At 42.4% G+C, this 23,701-nt stretch overlaps 1 protein-coding gene across 1 annotated transcript; it reads left to right on the forward strand.

The window, feature by feature from the left end:
* Positions 1-2,901: 2,901 nt before the first annotated feature.
* Positions 2,902-10,208, forward strand: LOC147243166 (homeodomain-interacting protein kinase 1-like). The gene is made up of 8 exons (XM_086189305.1): positions 2,902-3,198; positions 6,548-6,726; positions 6,877-7,074; positions 7,238-7,419; positions 7,556-7,679; positions 8,182-8,292; positions 8,407-8,448; positions 8,569-10,208. The coding sequence occupies exons 2-8, from the start codon at positions 6,565-6,567 to the stop codon at positions 8,944-8,946; spliced, it is 1,197 nt and encodes a 398-aa protein (XP_086045431.1). The 5' UTR covers positions 2,902-3,198; positions 6,548-6,564; the 3' UTR covers positions 8,947-10,208.
* Positions 10,209-23,701: the final 13,493 nt, after the last annotated feature.

Raw genomic sequence — 23,701 nt, forward strand, 5'->3', positions numbered from 1 at the left:
ACTCCACACAGAAAAAGATCCCGTGCTCGAGCCGGGGCTGGAACCCGGACCCTTCTTGCTGTGAGGCAACAGTGCTGACCACTGCACCACCGTGCCGCCTTCTTTATTATCAGTTCTGTTTAAAAGGTGATAGTTTTGTCACCCTTATTCTCAGAAACTCTTTTCAAAGGCATCACATCAAAAGCCAAATATTGTGAAATAGAGGCCATGGAGGTTTGCTACTGCAGCCACTGAAGTATTCATATATATATTAAAAAAAAAACGCATTTACAAAAACGGAGTTTGCTTTGAATTTATGGCCAATCAACACAGCCACAAGCTACATGTACTGTATGTGAGTGTGTGTATAAGTAAATATTCCCAAACACACCAAATCTTCGTTCCACGATCACGGACTGGAAGCTTGATGAAGAACCAGAGCCTGATGTAACTGACATTAATTTTCTCAAAATGCCCTCATGGGATGTAAACCAACAAAATATATAACAAATGTAATCTCTACTGCCACCTAGTGGATGTAGTTATATCTCCAGCAAAGTGCATACATTATCCTGGTTGTTAGTGTAAATTCCAAACATTATTAGGTTTTAATAACCAGGGGTTGTGATGGCTCGCTTGGCCCCGCTGGCAGCTTTAATTAGAGCCCAAGCATGAAAGTGCCACAGTCCAGAGGTTAACCTTGGCAGAGGACTGCACTCCCCAAGTGTTGTCCAGTTTGAAATGTCATGTCAAGGATCCTACAAGCTGTGTTAAAATAGATACATTCAAGGTATCTAGTTGGTGTGAATCAAATGTCAGCTAGTCAAATAATTGCATTTGAGTATTCAGTCGTCACCCGTTACGAAGGAGGGATTCAGGCCTTACGGAGGTCTTGTGTTATTGAAGAAACAGCAGGGATCATATTTGCAGGATAAAGCACTTGGGCATATTTCTCTTGTGAATAAGTGTATCCTTCCGCCTTGGCTTAAGTGCCATGGGAGATCCGCCTTGTCACCCCCCCCCCCCCCCCCACACACACACACACACACACACACACACACTCCCCACTCAGCCTTACAGTGTGGGAGGAGTTCAGAAGGGCCTTGCATTAATGCCTCACACTTTCAAATGCAGGCTCAACTGGGATGTGTGTTCATTTCATTTGCTTGATATGTTAGTCGGAGGGGAGAGTATTAGCACCCAGACAGACACACGGACACACAGCATGGAGGTCTGTCTGCCTCCGTGACTACCAACAGACTGGGAGCACATTTAAGGGGACCAGTGCACAAGCAGAGGTGGTTGAGCTTTCCTAACATACACATAAATATGTTGTTGACACGTTTGGCATATATACACATGTGTTTTCCCACCCCTTTGACATGCATAAATATTAGTATCTATTTGCATATATGAATGCCTGAATGAGAAACACTGTACTTAATTTGGCTGGACTGCTGTTATAATAGGCGTAATTTTAGAAGTAACAGAATGTAACATTTTTCATGCCCTCTGCGATGTTAAATGGACTGCAATAGAAGCTTCAGAAAAAGAGATTGACTCCCACCTACGAAAAACTCCCACCTAGAGGTGCTGAGTCCAAAGCTTGGAATTATACGCACATCATCACTGCATTTTCATTTGTATCAAACACACACACACACACACACACACACACACACACACACAAAAAAAGACCAGAGAGAATACAGTTCAGTTGATGCCTACTGGCTCCCATCATCAGGTCTTCAACTGGACACAAGATCTCTGTACACTCAAACAGATGTGGGTTGGGCAGGTCTCCTGACAAAGGTACTGGCAATACAATACTTGCTTTAAAAAAAAAAAAAAAATTAAAAAAAAATCATCATGTCAGGAACGCCTTTTGTTATAGACTAATCCATTCATTACAACAGATGGTTTACAGTTAAGCTTGGCACTGATGGCTCAACTCGAGGATGCTCCATGGGCTAGCCAAGCAGCATGCTAAGCTAATTATATTAAAGAGGGGCCAAAGCAGAACACTAGTTGTTAAAAAAAAAAAAAAAATTTTAAAAATTGAACCAGTTCATATTTGAATTGAATCCAAAATTGTGGAGTTAGAACTGAAACTACTTCATCTTAATCTGTGTGAGCCGAACTCTGAACGAAATCCTGTGATGCTCCAGTTAACTTGAACAACACGGCAAACGTTCACTGGGACTGTCATCTCAGGATCACTCAAAAACTGACTGTCATCTCAGGATCACCCACAAACTGACTGTCATCTCAGGATCACCCACAAACTGACTGTCATCTCAGGATCACCCACAAACTGACTGTCATCTCAGGATCACTCACAAACTGACTGTCATCTCAGGATCACCCACAAACTGACTGTCATCTCAGGATCACCCACAAACTGACTGTCATCTCAGGATCACCATCTCAGGATCACTCACAAACTGACTGTCATCTCAGGATCACCCACAAACTGACTGTCATCTCAGGATCACCCACAAACTGACTGTCATCTCAGGATCACCCACAAACTGACTGTCATCTCAGGATCACCCACAAACTGACTGTCATCTCAGGATCACTCACAAACTGACTGTCATCTCAGGATCACCATCTCAGGATCACCCACAAACTGACTGTCATCTCAGGATCACCCACAAACTGACTGTCATCTCAGGATCACCCACAAACTGACTGTCATCACAGGATCACCCACAAACTGACTGTCATCTCAGGATCACTCACAAACTGACTGTCATCTCAGGATCACCCACAAACTGACTGTCATCTCAGGATCACTCACAAACTGACTGTCATCTCAGGATCACTCACAAACTGACTGTCATCTCAGGATCACTCACAAACTGACTGTCATCTCAGGATCACCCACAAACTGACTGTCATCTCAGGATCACCCACAAACTGACTGTCATCACAGGATCACCCACAAACTGACTGTCATCTCAGGATCACTCACAAACTGACTGTCATCTCAGGATCACTCACAAACTGACTGTCATCTCAGGATCACTCACAAACTGACTGTCATCTCAGGATCACTCACAAACTGACTGTCATCTCTTGGTTTGTGGTTCAGCCCTACTTTAAGTAAAAGCTTGCAGAATGACGAAGTGAGGCCGTGGAGACGAGTAATAATCAAACCGATTTGATTGAAAAACAACGTGGTGAGGCTTCATTCAACTGGCAATCGGAGAGCAGGTGAATGATGGAGCTCTGAGACGACAAAATTACATGTGATGTCATTCTTTACGTTAGCATTGGGGTGGGCGGTATGGCGTAAATATCATATCACGATTTTTCAATAATCAAAAAAAAAAAATCACGATTTCGATTTTATCCCGATTCTTTTCACATTGATTTTTGAGACTAATTTGCAAGTTTCTGGTCAGTGCAACCAGACCATTTCTGTATGTAAAACAGTCCTAAAAGAAAGAAAAAAACAAACAATTTAGGCCAAAGAACCTTTCTGAAAAGATTTTCATTCAAACTGTTGCAGTTTTGCCAACATGTGCAAAGGACGTACACCTACTAAAAGTGATTAAACAAATTCGTGGTGTTGCTATGCGAACCGTCTCTGTGCAAACTTTGCAAATTACCTTCGTCTGCGCTTTGTCATTTGGGGAAAAGCCAAACCAATTCCATGTAATGGAAGTGGAGTTTTCCTTTGAGACCAACTCCTCGCTCAGGCTTTCAGCCATGGCTGTCCGTGTGGCTACCGCTACACACGCAAATAAGGAGGAAGGTAAGAAATTGCGTCACTACCTGTAGTTCGCTATGATTGGTCGGTCAGGTTGACGACGCATCTGGTGCGTCGGCGCATCAGCATAGAACTGCAATTTATAGAATGTGACATTGGGCGCCGCTCAGTTTTGAAACTCGCCGGTGGCGCCGCGCACCGTCCGCCGCCCCTCGCAAAACCTGCGCACGGTGGCAGATCCCGTTTCGACACCCCGCTCAAACAGCGGAGTCGCGAGGCGCGCGAACGATTCATACGATCTCCTCACTTTGGCACATCGTCTACACGTTCCAATATCGTCACATCGCACACCCCAACCTTAGCATAGGGTTGGAAAGTGTCAATTTATGTTGTCTGACTTAAACTAGACTTGGTAAACACACGCAAACACATTCGTCAAATTGAAATACTTTCACTGCTTAACAGCCGAAAGGGGCATGGCACCTCCCTTGGACTCAGTGACGCGCGGTGAGGTTCGTGGCTGCTGAGGCACTGACTTCATCACAATCAGATCTGTAAACACATGAAAAAAAAACCTGCCCTTAATAATAAAAACCAGACAAAAAAAAATGTTCTCCATGTTTTGGCCTCTGTCTGCCATAGCTTCTTCAGCGCTTTGGATACTTTAGCGTGAACCTCCTGCTTCGATTGAAAATCCAATTTAGAAAATTGTTTTAGCTTAGAAATGTAATCCTCCATTGTGACATTACGGCCACTCAGGAGGAAAAAAAAAATAACTGAATGACTGCACTTGACTTTCCTTACAGTAAATTGTAGCTCGCTGTCACTCAGTCTGCAGCGGAGCGGAGGAGGCGCAAGCAGAATCCCTGGGCTCACTAGCGCCTCCTCCGTGAAGCGGGAGAACTGCGTGCCTCACCCGGCACCTTTTATGATCGCTCAGCACAAGAAACATACATTAACATACATTACATAAACAAACATTACACATACAGTTTTCGACAAAAACACTATACATGATATTCACCAGCTAAACTATAGCAATGTAGTTAATATAGCAAAAGTATTTGAACATTTTAACAGCGACATAGAAAGAGACAGCAATACGGGCTCCCTGCGTAGCATGCAGCACAGTTAGCCGAGTCATTGCGCAACCCCTGGTGAGGCTCAGCTGCCTGGTGCCTCACCACCACGTCTCTTCTCAGTATTTGAAAAATCTGTGATTTTGAATAAAAAAATAACTTAAAACTGGTTTAGTTGAAAGCAAAACAACCTCATAGTACAAATCAAAGGATAAATACAACAATTACATTTATTTTTTTCAATTTACATTTTTTTCTTTCCATGATGACAGGTGAGGCAGGGCCTCACTTGCCTCCCCTGACCGCACGTCACTGCTTGGACTGAGATGAAAGTTTTGTGGTGTCTTCTGCGAGGGTGGGGCAAGGCTGATGAAGGGTGTCCCAAAACGGACGGAGCCAAATACACTGAGGGGCAGAGGGTGCTTGAGGCGCTGACAATCAAAGTGCAGGCTTAAAAGTGCGGAGGTGGAGCTTTCCTCTTCTGTTACGCTCACTTGAATTGCAGCAGTCACTAAATCCAGTGACTGGTTTATAATCCACGTCCCTGGAATGAATTTCAAATTGATATCTCTGGAATAGTTTCACAAAAGTAAAAACTAATACCATTATGTACACTATACGGTGTGCTCTATAATCAAATCATTGTTTAACAGGGGCATAAGGGGTCGTTACGCCTAGGATTTTATTTGTGTAGATTAACGAAACCTTAATTTTAGTTAAACTTACTCTTGGAAAACAAATAACCGACAAAAAAAAACAGAAAAATATGAATGACCTTCTGCACTCAGGTCTTTTATCACCAGCGCAGTGGGATGACAGCGTGCCGGTGGGCTAGCGGTTGGTGGGTTTTGCAGCCGAGGCAGAGAGACATGTCTGAACCTAAAATCCAGCGTTAAACGTAGCTTCGCTTTCCACTCTGAGTCCGACACCACCTTCATCCTGTCAGTCAAGTCTACGGGCTACCCTCTGATTAGACTTTTGGTTTCAGTTTTTTAATTAACAAATGTGGGCGTTGAAAAACTCTAAATTGACCGTAGGTGTGGCTGTGAGTGTGAATGGTTGTCTGTCTCTATGTGTTGGCCCTGTGATGGACTGGTGACCCGTCCAGGGTGAACCCCTCCTCACGCCCACATGAATTAAATGGGTTTTATTTCGACTGCAAAATGGGTTATTAACCCTAACCCTGATGTAATAAGTGTTTGCCAAAACGCCACCAGTAACACAGCTCTAAGGTTAGCTACCGACATTAAAAACATTAGGGAATGAGTACCATGTAAAATACATACGGACAAAACTTGTCAATCTCAAGCACAACGAAGCTCGTTTTCAATTCGTTCTATCCGTTACCGGCACCTTCCTTCATTTCTTCGTCTTACCAGTTGATGGACACTTGCAGAGCTGTTGGTTCACGTTCAAGCTAAATCGGTGCTTGGTTTTCCCAACGTGGCTGCACAACGGCGCAGGGCTGTGGTCTCCAACAAATCGCAAGTTTGCTACAGTTTTCATGTAATCGTAATATTGATTTGGCCGGACAGGAACATTCATTTCCTGTTAGCATATTAAAGGAAAGAAGAACAACAATTAAGTGAAACTAAATGCGATAACAGATTTCTGGTGCAACAACCCCCCCCCCCCCCCCCATTGGTCATTTTACATCTATTTCCAGGTGTTTTCATGACTGGACTGGAAATCCAGTCTAAATTTCCAGATTGTTCTGGACCTGTAGGAACCCTTAATAATGCTTTTTTTTCTCTTTTTGTCGTCAATTCAGATTAAAACATTTCAAACATGGGAAACTTGACATCAACATACAGCCCTCCAATGAATTATAAACAGCTGAGACATGTGGAATCAGGCAACTATGGCGACATCTTTGAATGTTTTCATGGAAGATTAAAAAGGACTGTAGCCATTAAGAGGACCTATGAACGGAAGATTTCTGAAAATGAAGTGAGTTCATGTTTTATTTCAATTTTTTTTTTTTTGAAATTGGAAATGACCAAATAAACTTTGATGCTTTTTAGTTGATAACATATATTACAACTCGTGAATTTCTTTTCTGCAACTTAATATATATAAAAACATGTCACGTGTCTCTAGATAAATATTGCCAAGAAGTTAATGGGGGCCAACCTGCACGAGAGGAACATTGTCGAGATCTATTCATGCCGGAAAAAGTTCCTGGGTTGTGGGAAGAACCTTATGGTGTTCGAGAAGGTAGACATCAGCCTGGGACAGTACCTTGTCCAACGGCAGGCCCCTATGCGTCTCCAGGATGTGAGGACTGTCATGCAACAGGTAAAATAATTGACAAATAAGCATTTAAGTTTCCAAATGTAATCCTCTGAATTGTATTTCTCACCTTATAATTGTTGTAGACCAGCATTATGTAGTCAGGCTGCCCATTTGCCTGTTCCATTGTTCACAATTTCTTAAAAATAAGTTTTATGGTTCTTTCCAGATGGCCACAGCATTGTCAGCCCTCAAAGGCGTGAGGGTGATCCACACTGATGTGAATCCATTCAACATCATGTTGGTGGATCGAGTGCTGCAGCCCTTCAAGATCAAACTGATGGAGTTCGGCTCGGCTGTGGACAGATCTAGAACTGGACAGGTCAAGATTCAGGAGTTGGCTTCCTTCAAGTAAGACCTACAGAAACATTCATCTCTCTTTTACCAGACTGTTCTGTTTTGGCATTTTCTGCTGTTAGTGTCAAGTTTATCGCTTTGGTTGATTATTATCTTAATAAATGATGAAATGCCTTTCCTCCACACTCAGGGCTCCAGAGGTCATTCTTGGATTGCCCTACTCCCAGGCCCTGGACATCTGGTCGCTGGGCATTGTGATGGCATCCATGATTTCAGGCATGGAGCCTTTCAAGGGAAGAACAGACGACGAGCAAGTAAGTTGTGTATTATAAGTGGACTGGCTTTCCATCTTCTATTAATTCTGTAGGGAAGCTCTCTTCATATACCTGAGAGACTGTGTGTGTATCAGTTTAGACTATCAATCAGCCTCGTCCCCTCTTGATGTCTCTGGACTGTGGGAGGAAGCTGGAGTACCAGAGAGAACCCACACAGGGAGAACATGGAGACTCCACACAGAAAGACCCTGTGCTGGAGCCGGGACACAAAACCCGAAACCTTCATGCTGTGAGGCGACAGTGCTGACCGCTGCACCACCGCGCCGCCACGATACTGTGTTAAATTTAAAGACAATCAGATGAATAATTGCCCTTTACCCATTAAAAGTGTCCAGTTTTGTTTTAATTAATTTCAGGATCTCCTTGAGGATGCATATACATCGAAGTATGCATGTTACCACGTGATTGTGTGTTGTCCTGCCGTGACTAATGGGAGTAAATTGTCAACCATGAAATAATGCCAATGTTTCTTTTTCTCCAGCTGCAAGATTACGTCACACTCCTGGGACAACCACCAGCCCGTCTCCTTAAGTGGGGAAGGGAAACGAGTAAATACTTTAAAAAGACAGCTTCCGGTCGCTGGAAATTCAAGGTGAATACTCGATCTTTCAAATTTTAACATTTGTTTCAATCGTACCATTATTTTCTAAACAGCTGTTAAAGTTTCGTAATCATGAGCTAAAACATGTTAATTTTCTTTTTAAAGAAATTGGCAGCATATGAAAGTTCAACAAGGCGAATTAAAAGGGTAAGTGCTCATGGAGAGAGAGGATGCTAAAAGGTGAATTGGATGTTTGTCTTGTTGTGATCTTTAAAAATGAATTTGGTCGCTGCTTAATTTTTAAAAAATTTTTTATTGCTATGCCAGAGTCCAGAAAATGAGACGGACATTGATGAGTGGGTGGAGTGCATGGACCTGTTGAGGAAGATGCTCAAATGGTGCGACAGGGAAAGGATTACACCCGACGATGTCCTCAAACATCCATTCATCACCGGGATTTACACCAGCAGTGACTCCAGTCCCAGCATAGAATCAGGCAGTGACCAGGACCATCAGGCAAACAATTGCATCCCGGATGCTGCTAGTGGCAGAGTCCGAGACTTGGACAGTGACCAGGACCCAGAAACAGTCAGGGAAGAAGCCCAAGACTCAGACGATGATGGAGTATCAGAAGTAAACAGTGATGGGGTCATAGAATCAGAAAGTGAGCAGGACTTAGAAGCAGCTGACAGTGATACTGACTGATGGAGTCTAGAATCCATAAACAGTCAATGACAGACTCCACAGTGGCCAAGCCCCAGAAGCTGACAGCGGCCAGATATGAAGTGAGGAGTCCATCAAGAATGCTGAAACGTTAGCTTCCACTTCTGAGGACTCGGACTCCAGCTGAGGACACCAATTCCATCTCTGCTCTTGTGTATCGCTTACAGCATGGATCTGAAAGAGCAGAGATAGGTTTTTTGGTTGCGTGGGTTCTTGTTTCCACTGAAGCCAGGACCTGGTAGAAAACACTTCAGGTGGTTTGAACATTTTCTTATTCCTTTTTGTTTTACGACCATAGAACTGCAAAGAAGATTGATCGGACTGAATGGATTGATCGATTGCCTTCAGCTTGCGTACTCTGTTAGCCCAAGCTGTCGTGAAACAAAAAAAAGAATATAAATATTACTTGATTGTGCGTCACATATTTGAGGTTTCACTAGTGTTTTTATATAAAGAGACCAGTCACAACAAATCTAAAAAGGGGCCTGGGGGGAGAATCCAGCATTATATTAAGTATTTGCTCTTAATTTTATGCTCATGTTATCTTTTTCTTTTTCTTTTTTTTTTGGTATTCTTAGTAAACATTATCTTTTGGTGTTTTCTCATAGTTCCAAGTAAATTCACTCTCAGTTCTATAAGTTGGTGTTCATTCTTAGCACTATGCTAGCAGTGTACTTGAGACTTCACTTTTCTAAGATTACCTTAGCTTTTGGTGGTTGGTCTTAGCTCTGAGCTAACATTATCTTTCGGTGTTTGCTGTCTCAGTTGCACATCCACATGGAAACATTTTTCCCTCAAAAGCCTGTATATTTCATAACTGAAGCAGACTTTTTTTGGAATACACAAAGTGTCTCCTTGGGACAAAACTGTACCATCAGTGGTCCTTCTAGTTTGAGTTTTGGCCGAGAGTAAGACGGCAGACTTGATGGCTGGATTTTATGCAGCTGGTGAGGCCGTGCTTGTCCCCAACACACCTGTCTCCATTAAGGCAGTCAAACACACACACACACACACACACACACACACACACACACACACAGAAAATAAAAGGGTAAACAGGGGTGATACAATTAACTCAATGTGGAGGGGGTATCAGGAGAATAAATAATGCTTCCCGGGGATGAAGAGATAGTTCCACAGGAATAACGGAATAGCAGGCCACAGAATCACTGAATCAAGCCCAACAAACAGTCACCAGATATCGAATCAGGACTCCCATCTGTAAAAATGAACATCAGCTTCCAGGTAGCTCAGTGAGTCTGTCACTGGTTGTCTCTACGGACTTCAAATGGTCTCAAAGTCCTCTCACCATGGATGATTAAATCTTATGTTTGTGGGAAGTTTTATCAGTTTACTCTAAGTATAATTCTTCTAGTGGCTTGGTTAATCCTCACAATAACATGAAGCGGGAAAAGGATTCATTATAATCTACTTGGTGTGCCAAAAGGTACTTCATAAAAGTTTATTTTGCAATAGGAGTTTGTCACAGTGAGTACTTGAGGTCACTAGAGGAAGAATGCTGCAGGCATTTTCAAAGCCCTCGTCGCTATGTGAGCCAACTGCAACCTTCAAGGTAGCAAGTTCGGAACTTGCAAGGTTTGGATCGAGCTGTAAAATAAATTGCATTTTGTTTTTTGTTTTTTAGGTTACTTCAATGTGTACAATAAATAGAAACAAGTTTTCTAAGAAGATCCTGACTTCTTTAATTTGCAAAGGCATCATTGCTACATTCCAGTCCTACAGCTGCCCATGACTACGATGGTTTGCACGCAGAAATACAAACGAGCCGGATCTTTTTGTCTTTTTTTTTTCCCTATCACGGTAACGGATTGAGCCAGACTTTTCCTCTTTGCTGGCACATCGTAATGGAGAGGTGTCTGACTATGCGAGACTGCATAATTAATGATGGAAGTCTCTCGTGAATTTCAAGTGCAAACAAAACAACAGATGGTTTACGGTGGAAGATTATTTCTCACGCTTATTTACAAAAGACACCAGAACAGCTGCATGTCGAACAATGCTAACTTTAACCAGTAAAGTTGTTTTAATCAGGGATTCAAAGTGTAATTTCATGAACTGATAAAAGTACAAATTTAACAGGAAATCATTTATCACTAACATTATTTATGGTGAATGACTTCCTATATTCAGATTTTCACACGTCTGAATTCAGATACATAATCTGCAGCTCCCCACTCTCCGAACACTCTTGTGACCAAATACTATGAAAACCACCGGGACAATTACTGAGACACATTGACATGAAAATGTAATTATAATGTCATTAAATGATAATTAAAAATGCGACCATCACAATCCCAGCGGGGCCACTAACTCCGCACTTGCAATTTGCTAGCTCAGTGGTCTACGTGTCCTGTGAGGTACATGTAGTTGTTGGGAACTTGTCAGCACCGACATTCCCCGAAACACCAACTCAGTAAATGTAGTTTACAGCTTCACTGTTTTATTGTGAAATTATTTGCATGAGGGGCAGCATGGCCCAGGCGTAGAGTGGCTGTCTAGCAACCAAAGGGTCGCTGGTTTGATACGGAACCCCTAATTGCTCCTAATGGCCCTGCAACAAACTGGTGACAGGTGAACTCTTCCTCTTGCCCAGTTTCAGCTGGGATAGCCACCCCCCCCCCCCCCCGGGCCCCTTAACGGATAAGCAGTATAGAAAATGGATAGATTGATTATTTGAATGCACACAAAAAATAAAAATAAAAACATCAGTACACCCTAAATTCTATCTATAAAACTGGGTGATGTAAGGAAATTAAATCCCAGTTTGTTGTTTATTTGGATGACTGATTTTTTTTTTTTTTTTGTATACTCCAATCTTTTAACCAGCAAATGCACTGCAGCGATCCTGCTCTAGGAACTAGATTTTGTGCAAGCAGGCTTTCTCAGTGCAGTGGGCTCCATTTGAATTACTGTAGAGGTTGAACCTGTGTTACTTCTTTGATGAGGATGAGAGAAACCAAGTTCAGCCAAGGAGGAGGCAATTCTCTCTCAAAGTTTCTCCCATGCTCATTCGCCAGCAGCTGTTTGAAAGCTTGCCTATCAACAGCGGGCATCTTTCTTCTTTCCTCTCCAAAGTATACGCAACGCTGAACAATTCTGTGAACAAGTTTGGTTGGTTCTGTTTGGGTAATTCAGACGGATCAGGCCGGATACCGGCTTACCATGATGAGTACATTAAAGTAGTATGCATTTAGCGTGGTACTTGAAAATGTCCCATACACGTCACCTGGGTGCAGTAATGGGAAACAAGAACTTTTACATGCTTGCGTTAAGAAAAAACATCGCATCGTCTCAAATTATCTGTGCCTTGGCCAGAAATGCTTGCGCTAACGGTCAACTAGCTGTATGTTCTGTGACAGCATGAGTGGAAAACTACTCTGTAGTCGTCATTCCAACAGAAATACCACATTGCGTTGTACTGAGTAGTTCCTTAATGGGTGCTTTTCACTGTGGCCTTACTTGACCTTTGACCTGCAACATCTTTTCAGTTCATCCTTCAGTCACAGAGGACATTATTGTCAAAGAAATACCCGCAGGGTGATCCTGAGATATTGTGTACATGTGGGTTGATCTTAACCTTTGACCACCAAAGTATTTTCATATTCTGTATTTTTCTTTTCAACATTTTGTGCTCCAAAACGCCCTCAAAGTTTACTTTCGGAAGACATGAAGTTTAAAAATGAGGGAAAAAACATTTTGCATATGTGCCCTCTTGCCAAAAATTGTTTGCGTCCCTGCTCACTTCTGTGGGTGAAAGTCTAGAAGTCAGGAGTGAGCGAGCTCAGCAAAGCAGAGTGAATTTCAGACCTCCAATATTCATGTGCACCATGGATAAAGTTAGATTACATTACATTACATTCGGTAATAAAGAAGCAAACCACTCCGATTAGCAGCAGAGATAAAAGTAGCCTGTAAGTAAAAAAGTAGTAGTGCACATATATACAAACCTGTATAGATAAACAATAGAGCCCGAAATGTTACAATTTGAAGGATCATAACATTTTCCTGGAGGAGTTACCATGGCAAAGGAGAACTGAAATAAATATTCATTAATACGTCACAATAACCTTGGATGTTATTTTTTTGTAACCCCGCCCAATCTCACGTCAAATATCATAATCACATCATGCTTTCTCTTTCCCTCTGCCTTTCCAAGCAAGTATAGAAAAAAAAAACAGTCTACATTGTTGTAGTTGGTATTTCTAGACCTTACAATTGGCTGAAGAGAACGTCGTCTCCAGAACATGAAGAATATGTGGAAGAATCACTCAGGCAAATGGAAAAGTAAACAGCCGTGGGTGGTGAGAGTATTAGAAGAGATTAAAGAGGTGGCAGGCTGCGGGGCTGCCCCAGCACCATTAGCATCAATACCATCCTGGCTTTAGAGCAAAGGCGACACGCTGCTCCTAAGCCCTGCTTCTGGGGCCCCTCGCCTCACTCCAGATGTGTGACTCCACTAAGCTCACCAATATCCAGCAAGCGGGGTGATAGAGGTAAAACATCCACCATTTCATGCTTGAAATGGGGGTTCGGTGTGTTGGTTATACCGTCATTAGCGGGGTGTTTATCTCGCTGGAAACACGTCATCGCTCACGAGGATTTTTAAATTCCAGATTAAAATTAGCAGTGAAAATTCAAATCAGCCGCATCCTCTTAACCTGGACTGGACTTCTTGAATAATACGGCCCATAAGACTCCACATGAGTTGTCAAAGGAGGCACGCTTTTGGGGGCGGGGGGGTTGATGAGGATCAGTCATTGCTGCAGTATTACTTGCAAGGCAAACACTGCAAACACTCAACTTTGATTTTCTCCCCCCATCTCTTCAAATGGATGTTGGTACTGTATTTGCAGACCTTAATGTTTGTACTTCTTTAGTCACTGATTCAGCCACAGAATTGACAAAAATTTGACTTTCAGTATTTGGGATATGACTTTTTGTCAGCCAAACCCGTGTTTTGTACCGGCTTAAAAATAAAAAACAATTACGCACGATGTTCAGGAGAGATCACCATACCCCTGGAACCCCTCTGCCCCGGGGCTGAAATCTCATTGCAGTATTTATGCTAATTATCATGAAATAATATCTGTAGATGCTAGCTGGTACACCAGGGCCTTCCCCAAGGTTGTATGATGCTGTTGTATCACAATGTGATACTAATTATTTTGCACGTCTGTTTTACTTTGCCATACTATTACGATAAAATGAGGGAGGGAGGGGAGAAGAAAATGAAAGTTTTTGATATTCAAAATATGTGTGTGTAGATTGATTGCCAATTAGAGAGGCAGGCAACACTTCCTTGGTTCAGGTTAAGGGACAAGTATTGACGCCCCAGGCCCTCGCGCTGTGCCTTTGTCTGTCTGGGACTTTTTGATAGGCTGCACACAGGCATAGACCGCTCTCTTATTTGCACTCCTCTGTTATTTCAGACGGAGCTGCTTTTTGAATGCAAAACAATATCTTCAAAAGGTGACAGTGGATTGAACCCCTTCAGCAGGGGAGGATTTTCTATCAAATCTGGGATCAGTTCACCTTCGCGCCCTGCTCAGAACCAACCATCTCAAAGTTTCACTTTCAGACCAAACTTCAGATTAGGATCCAGACTCGTTGGGGTGACGTCTGAGCGCATCGGATGAATTCCAGTGAGAGTCATTATCTTTACCCTGTGACGTCACGGGTCTGGTTGTCTTGGCGGAGTTAAACAGATACAGTGAGAGAGAGTGAGAGACAATGATCGTCAGAGCAGGATGGATCATCGACTGCGATGTGGTGATGTATCGCTGAGCGAGACGATGGTGTCACCTGGTTATATTTAGATCTCGCATGAAGAAGCACATTCGACATGGTCCAAATATCACTTCCTGCCTCCACTAGGTGGGGCTAGAGAAATTATTACTGCATTTATAATGTTGCTGTACATCATGTGACGACAACACTGTGCACTTTGTATGTAAATCAAATGACGTTTGTTACATCAGGCTACCTTCCTGTAACCCCAAGGTGGCGCTATTCAGACTGGGATTCATCAAACTCGTAGTTTGGGTTTGTTTTTGTTTTTTTTGCATAATCCTGCTGACAGAAAAACACCAGTGAAAACATGACCTCCCTGCTGGAGGTAAAAACAAAACAAAACAATTTAATTATCTAGTTTCATTAAGTTTGAAATGTTGGTATTGAGATACAATACATGACATTCTATCTATTAGAGTTTATCATCCAGCAGCAAAACAAGCTGAGCAATTTAATATGCAGACTTAATTTATCACATGGATTGTGTGTAGGCCCATCCATCCATCCGTCCGTCCATCCATCCATCCATCCATCCATCCATCCATCCATTTTCTATCTCTTATCCTGTCAGTGGGAGGGTGGAGCCTATCCCAGCAGCCTTCAGGTGAGAGGTAGGGTTCACCCTGGACAGGTCACCAGTCCATCACAGAGCCTATCAATCAGCCTCGTCCCCTCTTGATGTCTTTGGACTGTGGGAGGAAGCTGGAGTACCAGAGAGAACCCACGCAGGAACAGGGAGAACATGGAGACTCACACAGTAAGATCCCGTGCTCCAGCACGAACCTGACCGTGCTAACCACCCGACAGTGCTAACCACTGCACCAACACGCTACCCGTGTGTAGGCCCACGTTCACATAAAAGCAGTCTGCTCTTTTGGCTTTTATTTATAATATATTAAGGTGCCATATTAGCCTGTGTTTTTCTTGTTTTGAGGATTTTTTTGCCCTCGTGCAGAAATTCTCCAGGACTGTGAGAGATGGAACATATTGGCGCCACCCAACAATTTTCAAATAAATCCTATAAAAGCCCATTTTACATTTAATTTTATCATCGGCACAAGGAAATCGTGGATTTTCAGCAGGCTCTCTGCTAACCTGCTAGGATCTTTCCTAAAGTGACCGGGAAACACGACTGACAAGGCAAATGGCTTTTACACAAATACAGTCTCGAACCATTATCATGGATTTGTTCTTTATTCTGTCCTAATTCAATCACGAGCGCAGATACGTCAGAAATCAAATGACTCACCAAACATCTGCTCCTTGTTTATATAAACCCAGAGGGATCTCAAGCGTGTGACATTTATACAGACATTTATAGACACTGATATGAAACATTTGCATTAAAAAAATATGCAGTAACACTATGATGATGCAGTTTTTGTAGACCCAGTATATACCACATTAATGACTGGCCTTCATCAGGAATTTATACCAATTACAATCCACTGTTAATTACAGTTAGCTGGAAATGTGTGTGTGTGAGCGCGCGCGCACGCGTGCGTCACATAAAGCCAGAAGCTACATTACTGTTACTTCCTGCTGTCAAAGTGTTTCCAGCTGTTTGCAATCTGCACGAAACAAATGACTTCGTCGAATCTCCAAGCGCTCTGCATGTGGAGTTCAAACGTGGGGAAACGATGCTTTAGCCACCTGATGATGGACAAACTGAGGAGGATGAAATCTCCGAGCGTCTTTCTTTACCAAGAGGATGATGAAGTATTTTGTATAAACCTCCTCGGGGGCTTTGTAGATGATATAATGTCATTACTTAGTTTCTGCAATTTAAATGTGCTGTGAGTCGTAGCCTGCAGTGCAGAGTGCTTTGTCTGCCCAAAGGGGGAAAAAAATAAAGAATGTAATGATATTAATGATGCATTTTAATGTAAAAGACTGATTTTATTTTATTATTTATACGGTCACATGACATGAGCTGAGGAAAAACTGCTGTTACAGAAGATCATCACTGTTCTCGAGGATCATCCCCATTGTTTGCTGCCAGAGGATTGATGGGAGGCTCAGTGAAATGGATGGGTGTGTGTGTGTGTGGGGGGGGCCACTTATCTTTAATACATTTTTCATTACTTTTGTTGTTGTTGTTTTTTAGTTTACTCATCAGGAAGCATTGTAACAGCCCACTCACCAGCTACTCGAGTGTGTCCACCGCTCCATACGTTCCTCGCCTCTCTCCCTCCTCTGCGACATTTGGTGTCTCCTGTTCAGCCGTGACTGAGCATCTTCTACTTCACACATTGGAATCCAGCAGTTGAAATTCAGACTTGTGTTCAGTAAAAAAACAACAACAACATCATCATCAACTCATTTGATTGCTTAAGTAAGCACTCTTTTCTTTTCTTTTTTAATTTGCATGTATCCCCAACCATTTCTTTGTTCTCCCTCTCTGTTGTTTGGAAGACGAAGATGCCACGGGGGATACGCAGCACAAATAAATCAAACTTTCTTTGTGTAAACAAAGGCATTAGACTGGCATAGTCAGGAGACAGTAAACAAATGGAATAAAAAGAAAACTCGACGCAGTTTTTTTCTCTATGTTTGAAATTCCTGAGAGCACTTGATGGCATTCTTCCCAATGTTTGACGATCAGATCCAACTGGTGGAAGACATGACAATGTGAGACGAATGTGCATTGATTTCTGTGGGGGAATCAGGTTGGAAATACAAACAGCAGAAGACGTAAATAATATTGAGGATCAAGACTCCAATTTTGTCATGCAATCCCGATGAGGAGAGAGAGAATATTTTGTTTATTATCAACATCTCTTCTTTTTGCCATGTTGGAGGAACATACCAACTGTCTGGGAAAAACGCCATCCGCCTCAGAGCCAGACGAGAAAATGGATACCCTTCTCACCTCTGTGTTTGCTTTCAGGAGCTGGGACCCACAGAGGCTATCCGCCTGCTAGTTAGCTTAGCACAATGAACGGTAGTGGATGGGAAGTGTTAGCATACATTCACCTTGCTCTCTCAGCCTGCTAAACTTGCAGTTCCATCTCAGTGTGGTTGAGTTCAAATAGTTGGAAGTCCGGGATCTTGTTTGGTTTAGACGTAATCCTCCTCATCCTCTCTCACAACGTCATCAACAAATATTTTGTTTCAAATAAAATTACCACACCTGGCCAGGAAAGTAGTTCTGTTTATGTCTCACATTTTCAAATAGTTATCTCAATGTTACGCACAACCCCGCAGGCAGAGGCCATTCTGGAGAAAAGTGTATTTTGTGACTTTTGTCAGAGGCATGCTAACACTTTACACCTACCACCACTCATTGTGCTAAGCTAACTAGCTGTACTCTGTAGGAGGTGAGAGGGTTATCAATCTTCTTGTCTGGATCTGAGAAGGATGACAAATAAATGTATCATCCAAAAAGTTGGCCTGGTTCTTTAATCCAAGTGGCTGCCGGCTGTAAATTTATATTTAACAGAATAACATCAATCATATTGTCCAAAAATTGTCATGAAAGAAAATGGCCTCTTCCCAAAGTGTCTATTTCTCTACTTTGCTGCTCCAATTTAGCTCCCTCTACGCTTGTTTGCTGTCAATACTAAATAATTTTCATGCCTATAAAGTAGATTACGTCTTTGAGCTTGCTTCATGTGTTTATTTTTTTCCCCCTTAAAGTCATCTTTATTGGAATGGAGTGATAACTCTGTTTCTTAGGGCTCTTGAGTTGATGTCCTCATCCTGTTTTCTCTTGCTCTCCATCTCTAAGAGAGTGGCGTGCAGTGAGAGGACTTGATTAAAAAGCAATAAAGCTATAAAGCAGTGATGGAGGCAGTTGTTAAAGAGGCAGACGGAGAGGTGTGTGATTGCTCTGGGATCATCTCCCCGTGGTCAGACGTACTCTTTGAGTATTACTTCTGATCGCTGATTTCATTGCGTATACTTTTTTTTTTTTTCCCCGAGCAGAGATGCTCTTGGCTAATATGCAGTCAATATTCTCCTGACGGACAAGACCCCTTCAAATTGGACACATAGCAGAATATTGCTGTTACGGCCGCTTGCTCCAAATGAAGAACCTGGCCCTGAGGACCTGTTGGTCATTTGTTGCATGGCCACCACAGTATGTGTCCAGTAATGAATCAGGACCGATGGAAGTTCCAGCATCCAGGGAAAATTCCATTTAACTTCTAGTTAATGAAAACATAGTGACTCTCTCCTCTTCGGTGTTTTTGTCTCTTCAGTTGAAACTATGATTTATAGATTTGTATCGAACACATGCGATCGCTTTGGATACTGGTTGTGAATGTGAGTACACGGTGGATCACAAAGATACTTTTGTGGTACAATCTCAAATTTTAGATGCAGATGATGACCATAGTATTGTTAAAATCTGCTCCTAACTGTTCTTCCAAACCACCAAAAACATGCGATCATGATGATTTCCTGCAGCCAAAAGGATCATCTGTAAAGCTGGAAGTAGGGAATTTGATCAAGAGGTATCAATAACGTGCCCGGAAAAATACCACGAAGAGCTACTTCCGAGGTCCAGAACCACAGGTTGATCCTCTGTATCCTGCTAAGAAAATTCACACTTGGAGTTGCAGGGGAAGAGGTTTGAGTCTCAGCACCTTCGTCATCAAACGTGACTACGATTAAAATTCTCTTTTACTGCAGGTGCAGCTGGGTGCTGGAGGTTTCTTCTTACACTAAATTAACCCTTTCTCCTCCATTACACCGGTCTTAGGTTGCTGGTGTGCAAAAGCACCATCTTTGAGAGATCCCGCTATCAAACGATCATATTTCAGTCATCAGGACATAACAAAAAAAGAAAAATCACCTGTACTTCTTTCATATACTCTGTATACTGGTACTGATTTAGTTTCAGGATCAGTTCAGCAGGTCTATGGTGTCTCTGCTATCGTTGTGTATTTGGCCTTAAATCCACCTCCATGAGCCACTTGAGTCCTGCAATATGTGCAGGAGAAGTTACTGAAAGTAAAATGTTTTACTGGCCATAACAAAGCCACACTTCATTTTCAGAGCCACAGCACAGCGAATGTGTTCTGAATAAATACTGACTGAGGAAATACATTTTAATCTGTCCAAACTTTACATTTTAATAATGACAGAATAACTGAGCAGCTACACACTGTCAAATTTGAGCCCCTCCTTAATGATCTCCTATTCATTTCGAATTTCCCTGCTTCCAATCATTAATGCATCAATTATACCCCACAAAGGTGAGAACATAACTGAGGCGGCGAGAAGCAATTATAATTCTCATGACTTTTAGATGAGGCTAACCGCCGAATGCTCGGCTATAGTTTGAAACATGAGCCGTGTAGTCGGTGCATGGAAATGGAGAATAACGGCAGTTTTTGTTGGAGTTACCTCACGTTTTGTCCTGTTTTGATTTCAACACCTGTTTCACCTGACAGATTCTCACATTCTTACATGCTCCATATGTAGGAAACGGCCTTGTAGAACCTCTCTTCTGGACCTTTCATTCATGATTTTTTACTGATCCATCCATCCATTGCATACCGTTTGTCCTGTGAAGGGCCATGGGGGGGGTGGGGTGGGGGGGTGGGGGGGGTAGAGCCTATACCAGCAACAGGAACCACATATCCAGTCAAAACAGGTGGAAAACCACCACCTTAGAACGTGAGTCTCGTGTGCCTGAATCCCTCCACCTCTTCATACGGATTTTTACTTTTACTGATGTCATGTGATTTCCTACTTGCCTGCCATCATAATTTCTATGACCACTAGATGGCATGTATCATTTATACATGTAAATAAATTAGTTTTACAGCCATAAGTCACAAACTGCTTGTTAATAAGAGCCATACAATTTAGGATCTGCTCGTTCTTCCAGGGAGGACAGGCTGGTCCTGCCTGTTGAGATCGCTCCCGTACGCCAGACGACGATGGGCCGTTACCTCACGCCACCTGCCAGGTTGATGCCAACCCAAGTGTCTTCATTAACTTTACAAATCTAGCTGTCTCTTTCCTTTAACTGCCCCCTCCTTTTTTTCCCCACACACATTTAAAGTGCCACGATAAATTCCCGTTGTCTTGATCTTTATAGAGACGCGTCTTTTAATGTGCTTGAAATGTGTCCTTAGCAACAAGAGTCCTGGCTTTTATCGTCTAATGTTTTTAGTTGTCTGCCCCCCACCAGCACCCAGATTTGTTCGCTGTGAATTCTCCATCCCAACACACGTTTTTAATACATCAGAGGTCTCTCCCCAGGGTGATATTATATCTATATTTACTCATAACACATGAAAAAGACTCTTTTCCCTCCTCTTTAGTGATTCTAAGACACAATGTGGTCCAATTCTCCAGATACAATCAAAGAGTTGTGCTTTTAAAGTAGGCAGATGGACAAATGCATTTAGACAGAGGAATTTGGGAGTCCTCTGCATTTGTGTGAAATATTACAGACTTGATTGGAATTGACACGGCTATAATTCAGCCCGGTGAGAGGGGCCGGCCTTTGCTCTCTCTCTCTCTCTCTCTCTGTCTCTCTCTCTCTCTCTCTCTCTCACACACACACACACACACACACACACACACACACACACACACACACACACACACACACACACAAAGCACACAAAGCACAGACTGTACAGAATACTTGTAAGGTACATCTAACTTTCATCAGTGTATCTTCGAGCTTATTAGAGCAACAACATCGCATCATCTATTGTTTTGCAGCTGACAGTGATAATGAAAGAGTAAGAAAATAAACGCTGACGCGCAATTAATATGCTCAACAAACAGAAGCGCAACCTGTGAGAAGTTCAGAAAAGCCTCGTTTGTGTTCTCATAAAATGTTCTTCTTCTACCGATTGATTTGAATGATTTGAGAATAAATGAAAATGTAATCACAGTGTGCTGAAGTACATGAAATGGAAAAAATGAGGTATAGATTCACTAGACACTCACTTTAGAAGTAGCACGCAATGAGGTGACCTTTATGATGGTATTAATGCACCAAAAAAAAAAAAAATCAAGTTTCAAGTCAGGCATAATTCCATTATAGTTTTGGATGTGTTTCACGTTATGCTCCACTTTTGAAATATAATTAGCCAAAAACTTTTTTTATGAGTGAAAACCATGGAAGTTGTCACATTATTTATATCGATTTATATCCACTTATCCAAAGAATTTCTTGCCTCATTTCCACACATGGATACTTGATGCCCCTGAATCTACGCAAACCGAGTGGAAGTCCATTTGTGTTTTGCGAAGCTCCGCCTCCCTTTTGTTTTTGATTCAATATTTTCCGCAACCATGTTGAAAAAAACGGAGCTTGAGCTGCTCAGCTGCAGTGACCAGGGAAACAAAAATCAACACATCATTTATTGGGGGGCCACTTTTTTTTTTGTTTTTGTACCCAACTGAACCCCTGATTTACAGGTCTTTGCTCACACGCATAAATTTAAGAACACGGCCTTTAAAAGGGAGCACTGTGAGAGGTCTAGCTCGGTATGTAATGACTTCTAAGGTGCTAAATGATTCAACTCAGACAAAGTTCAACTTAAGTTTGAGTTCTGAATAGTCGCAATAATTCAACATGATCACCAAAGACATAAATCACACCGCACTCTATTTAAATGGGCTGTTCTTAAAACTGACTTCCTGAAACATCTGTCCTTTTCGTTCAGGTCCTTGACCTTTGTTCCACACACTCTGGCAAAGCAATTATATCCTCTTGGAGGGTGAAACTTTAAAAGAGCAGGAGTGATTACACTGGGTTACTTGAAGACATATCAGCATGCGCCAACATTGAACGATGAGTCTACTTAACCCATGATGTCACATCTGCTCTTCATTGCGGCCGTGTACAGTGGGAGGTGCAGCTCTCGTCAGACGTTACAGACGTTCTCTACATCCCCACCATACAAGAGGGGGAATATTAGCGGTGAACTGTTTTTGACACTGGCAAATCCGAATGTATTGGTTACAAAAGCTCCGAATGTTTTCAGGAAATCATTATTGCACACAGCCAGTTATTATGCAAATTCTTGTGTCCCATTCTTACATTTTAGCGATTCCCCTGTACATCACTCTCCTTTTCCTGTGCTGAAACAAAATCTCGCAATTAGCTCTTATCTTCCCCCTCTGCAGACAATGGCTCGGATTAAAATGAGTTCATGGTTCATGGTCGCGATGCTTTTAATCACAACCCTGGATATTAGCCATTAGGGAAACCAACCACCGCGCTCACAGCCACAAGTTAACAAAAGTGTCTACATGGTCATTATGGGAGCGTCATTTGGTGAGGTTGACATTACTAATGTGGCTCTCCTATTAACACAGGGAATCAAAAGAGGGAATTAACAGCGGATATGGAAGATAGTTTCCCCATTATTTTGAGAAGCAGGGTCTGACCTTCATCCCTCACGCAGGAGGACAAAAACTCCTTTAACACAGCTTGTTAAAGTCTGGAATGTGGCACTGCTGTTACGCCTCGTGATGCGCACCAAAGAACACGAGACAGAATGGGGCAGAACACAACGTTCTGTGCTCCAATGTGTACCGGTCACAGTGACCTTTGACCACCAAAAAGCTGTACGTCATCCTTGACACCAAGCGGATGTTTGCACAATATCTGAAGACGTTTTCTAAAGAGGTCCACGTCATATTGACCTTTGACTTCCACAACCTTTTAAGTTTGTCCTTGAGTCTCAGGGGACATGTCTGCCAACCTTCCCTCTGGGTGTTCCTAAGATATGACGATGGCGGGATAGATGGCTTGCGCGGAGGAGGTGACAGTGGGTTTGACCTTTGACCTAAAACTCTTTTCAGTCCATCTTCAAATCCTGGTGGATGCTTCTGCCGAGTTTGAAGAAGCTTCCTCAGTGTGATTGTAAGACATCACTTAAGCTCGGATGTGATGGATGTTGTGGTGACCTTTGACCGCCAAATTCTTTTCCCTTCATCCCTT

The sequence above is a fragment of the Aulostomus chinensis genome, chromosome 20 (genome assembly GCF_037954235.1).
Source record: "Aulostomus chinensis isolate RoL2024-O1b breed Wild chromosome 20, RoL_Achi_v1.0, whole genome shotgun sequence".
Taxonomy (NCBI): domain Eukaryota; kingdom Metazoa; phylum Chordata; class Actinopteri; order Syngnathiformes; family Aulostomidae; genus Aulostomus; species Aulostomus chinensis.

What these genes read in the sequence shown, in the direction of transcription:
- LOC147243166 (XM_086189305.1), top strand. Translation starts at nt 6,565, where the DNA reads ATGGGAAACTTGACATCAACATACAGCCCTCCAATGAATTATAAACAG. An exon ending in CCGGTCGCTGGAAATTCAAG is followed by an intron (nt 8,293 to 8,406) that starts GTGAATACTCGA and finishes TTCTTTTTAAAG; the next exon opens with AAATTGGCAGCATATGAAAG. An exon ending in CAACAAGGCGAATTAAAAGG is followed by an intron (nt 8,449 to 8,568) that starts GTAAGTGCTCAT and finishes TTGCTATGCCAG; the next exon opens with AGTCCAGAAAATGAGACGGA.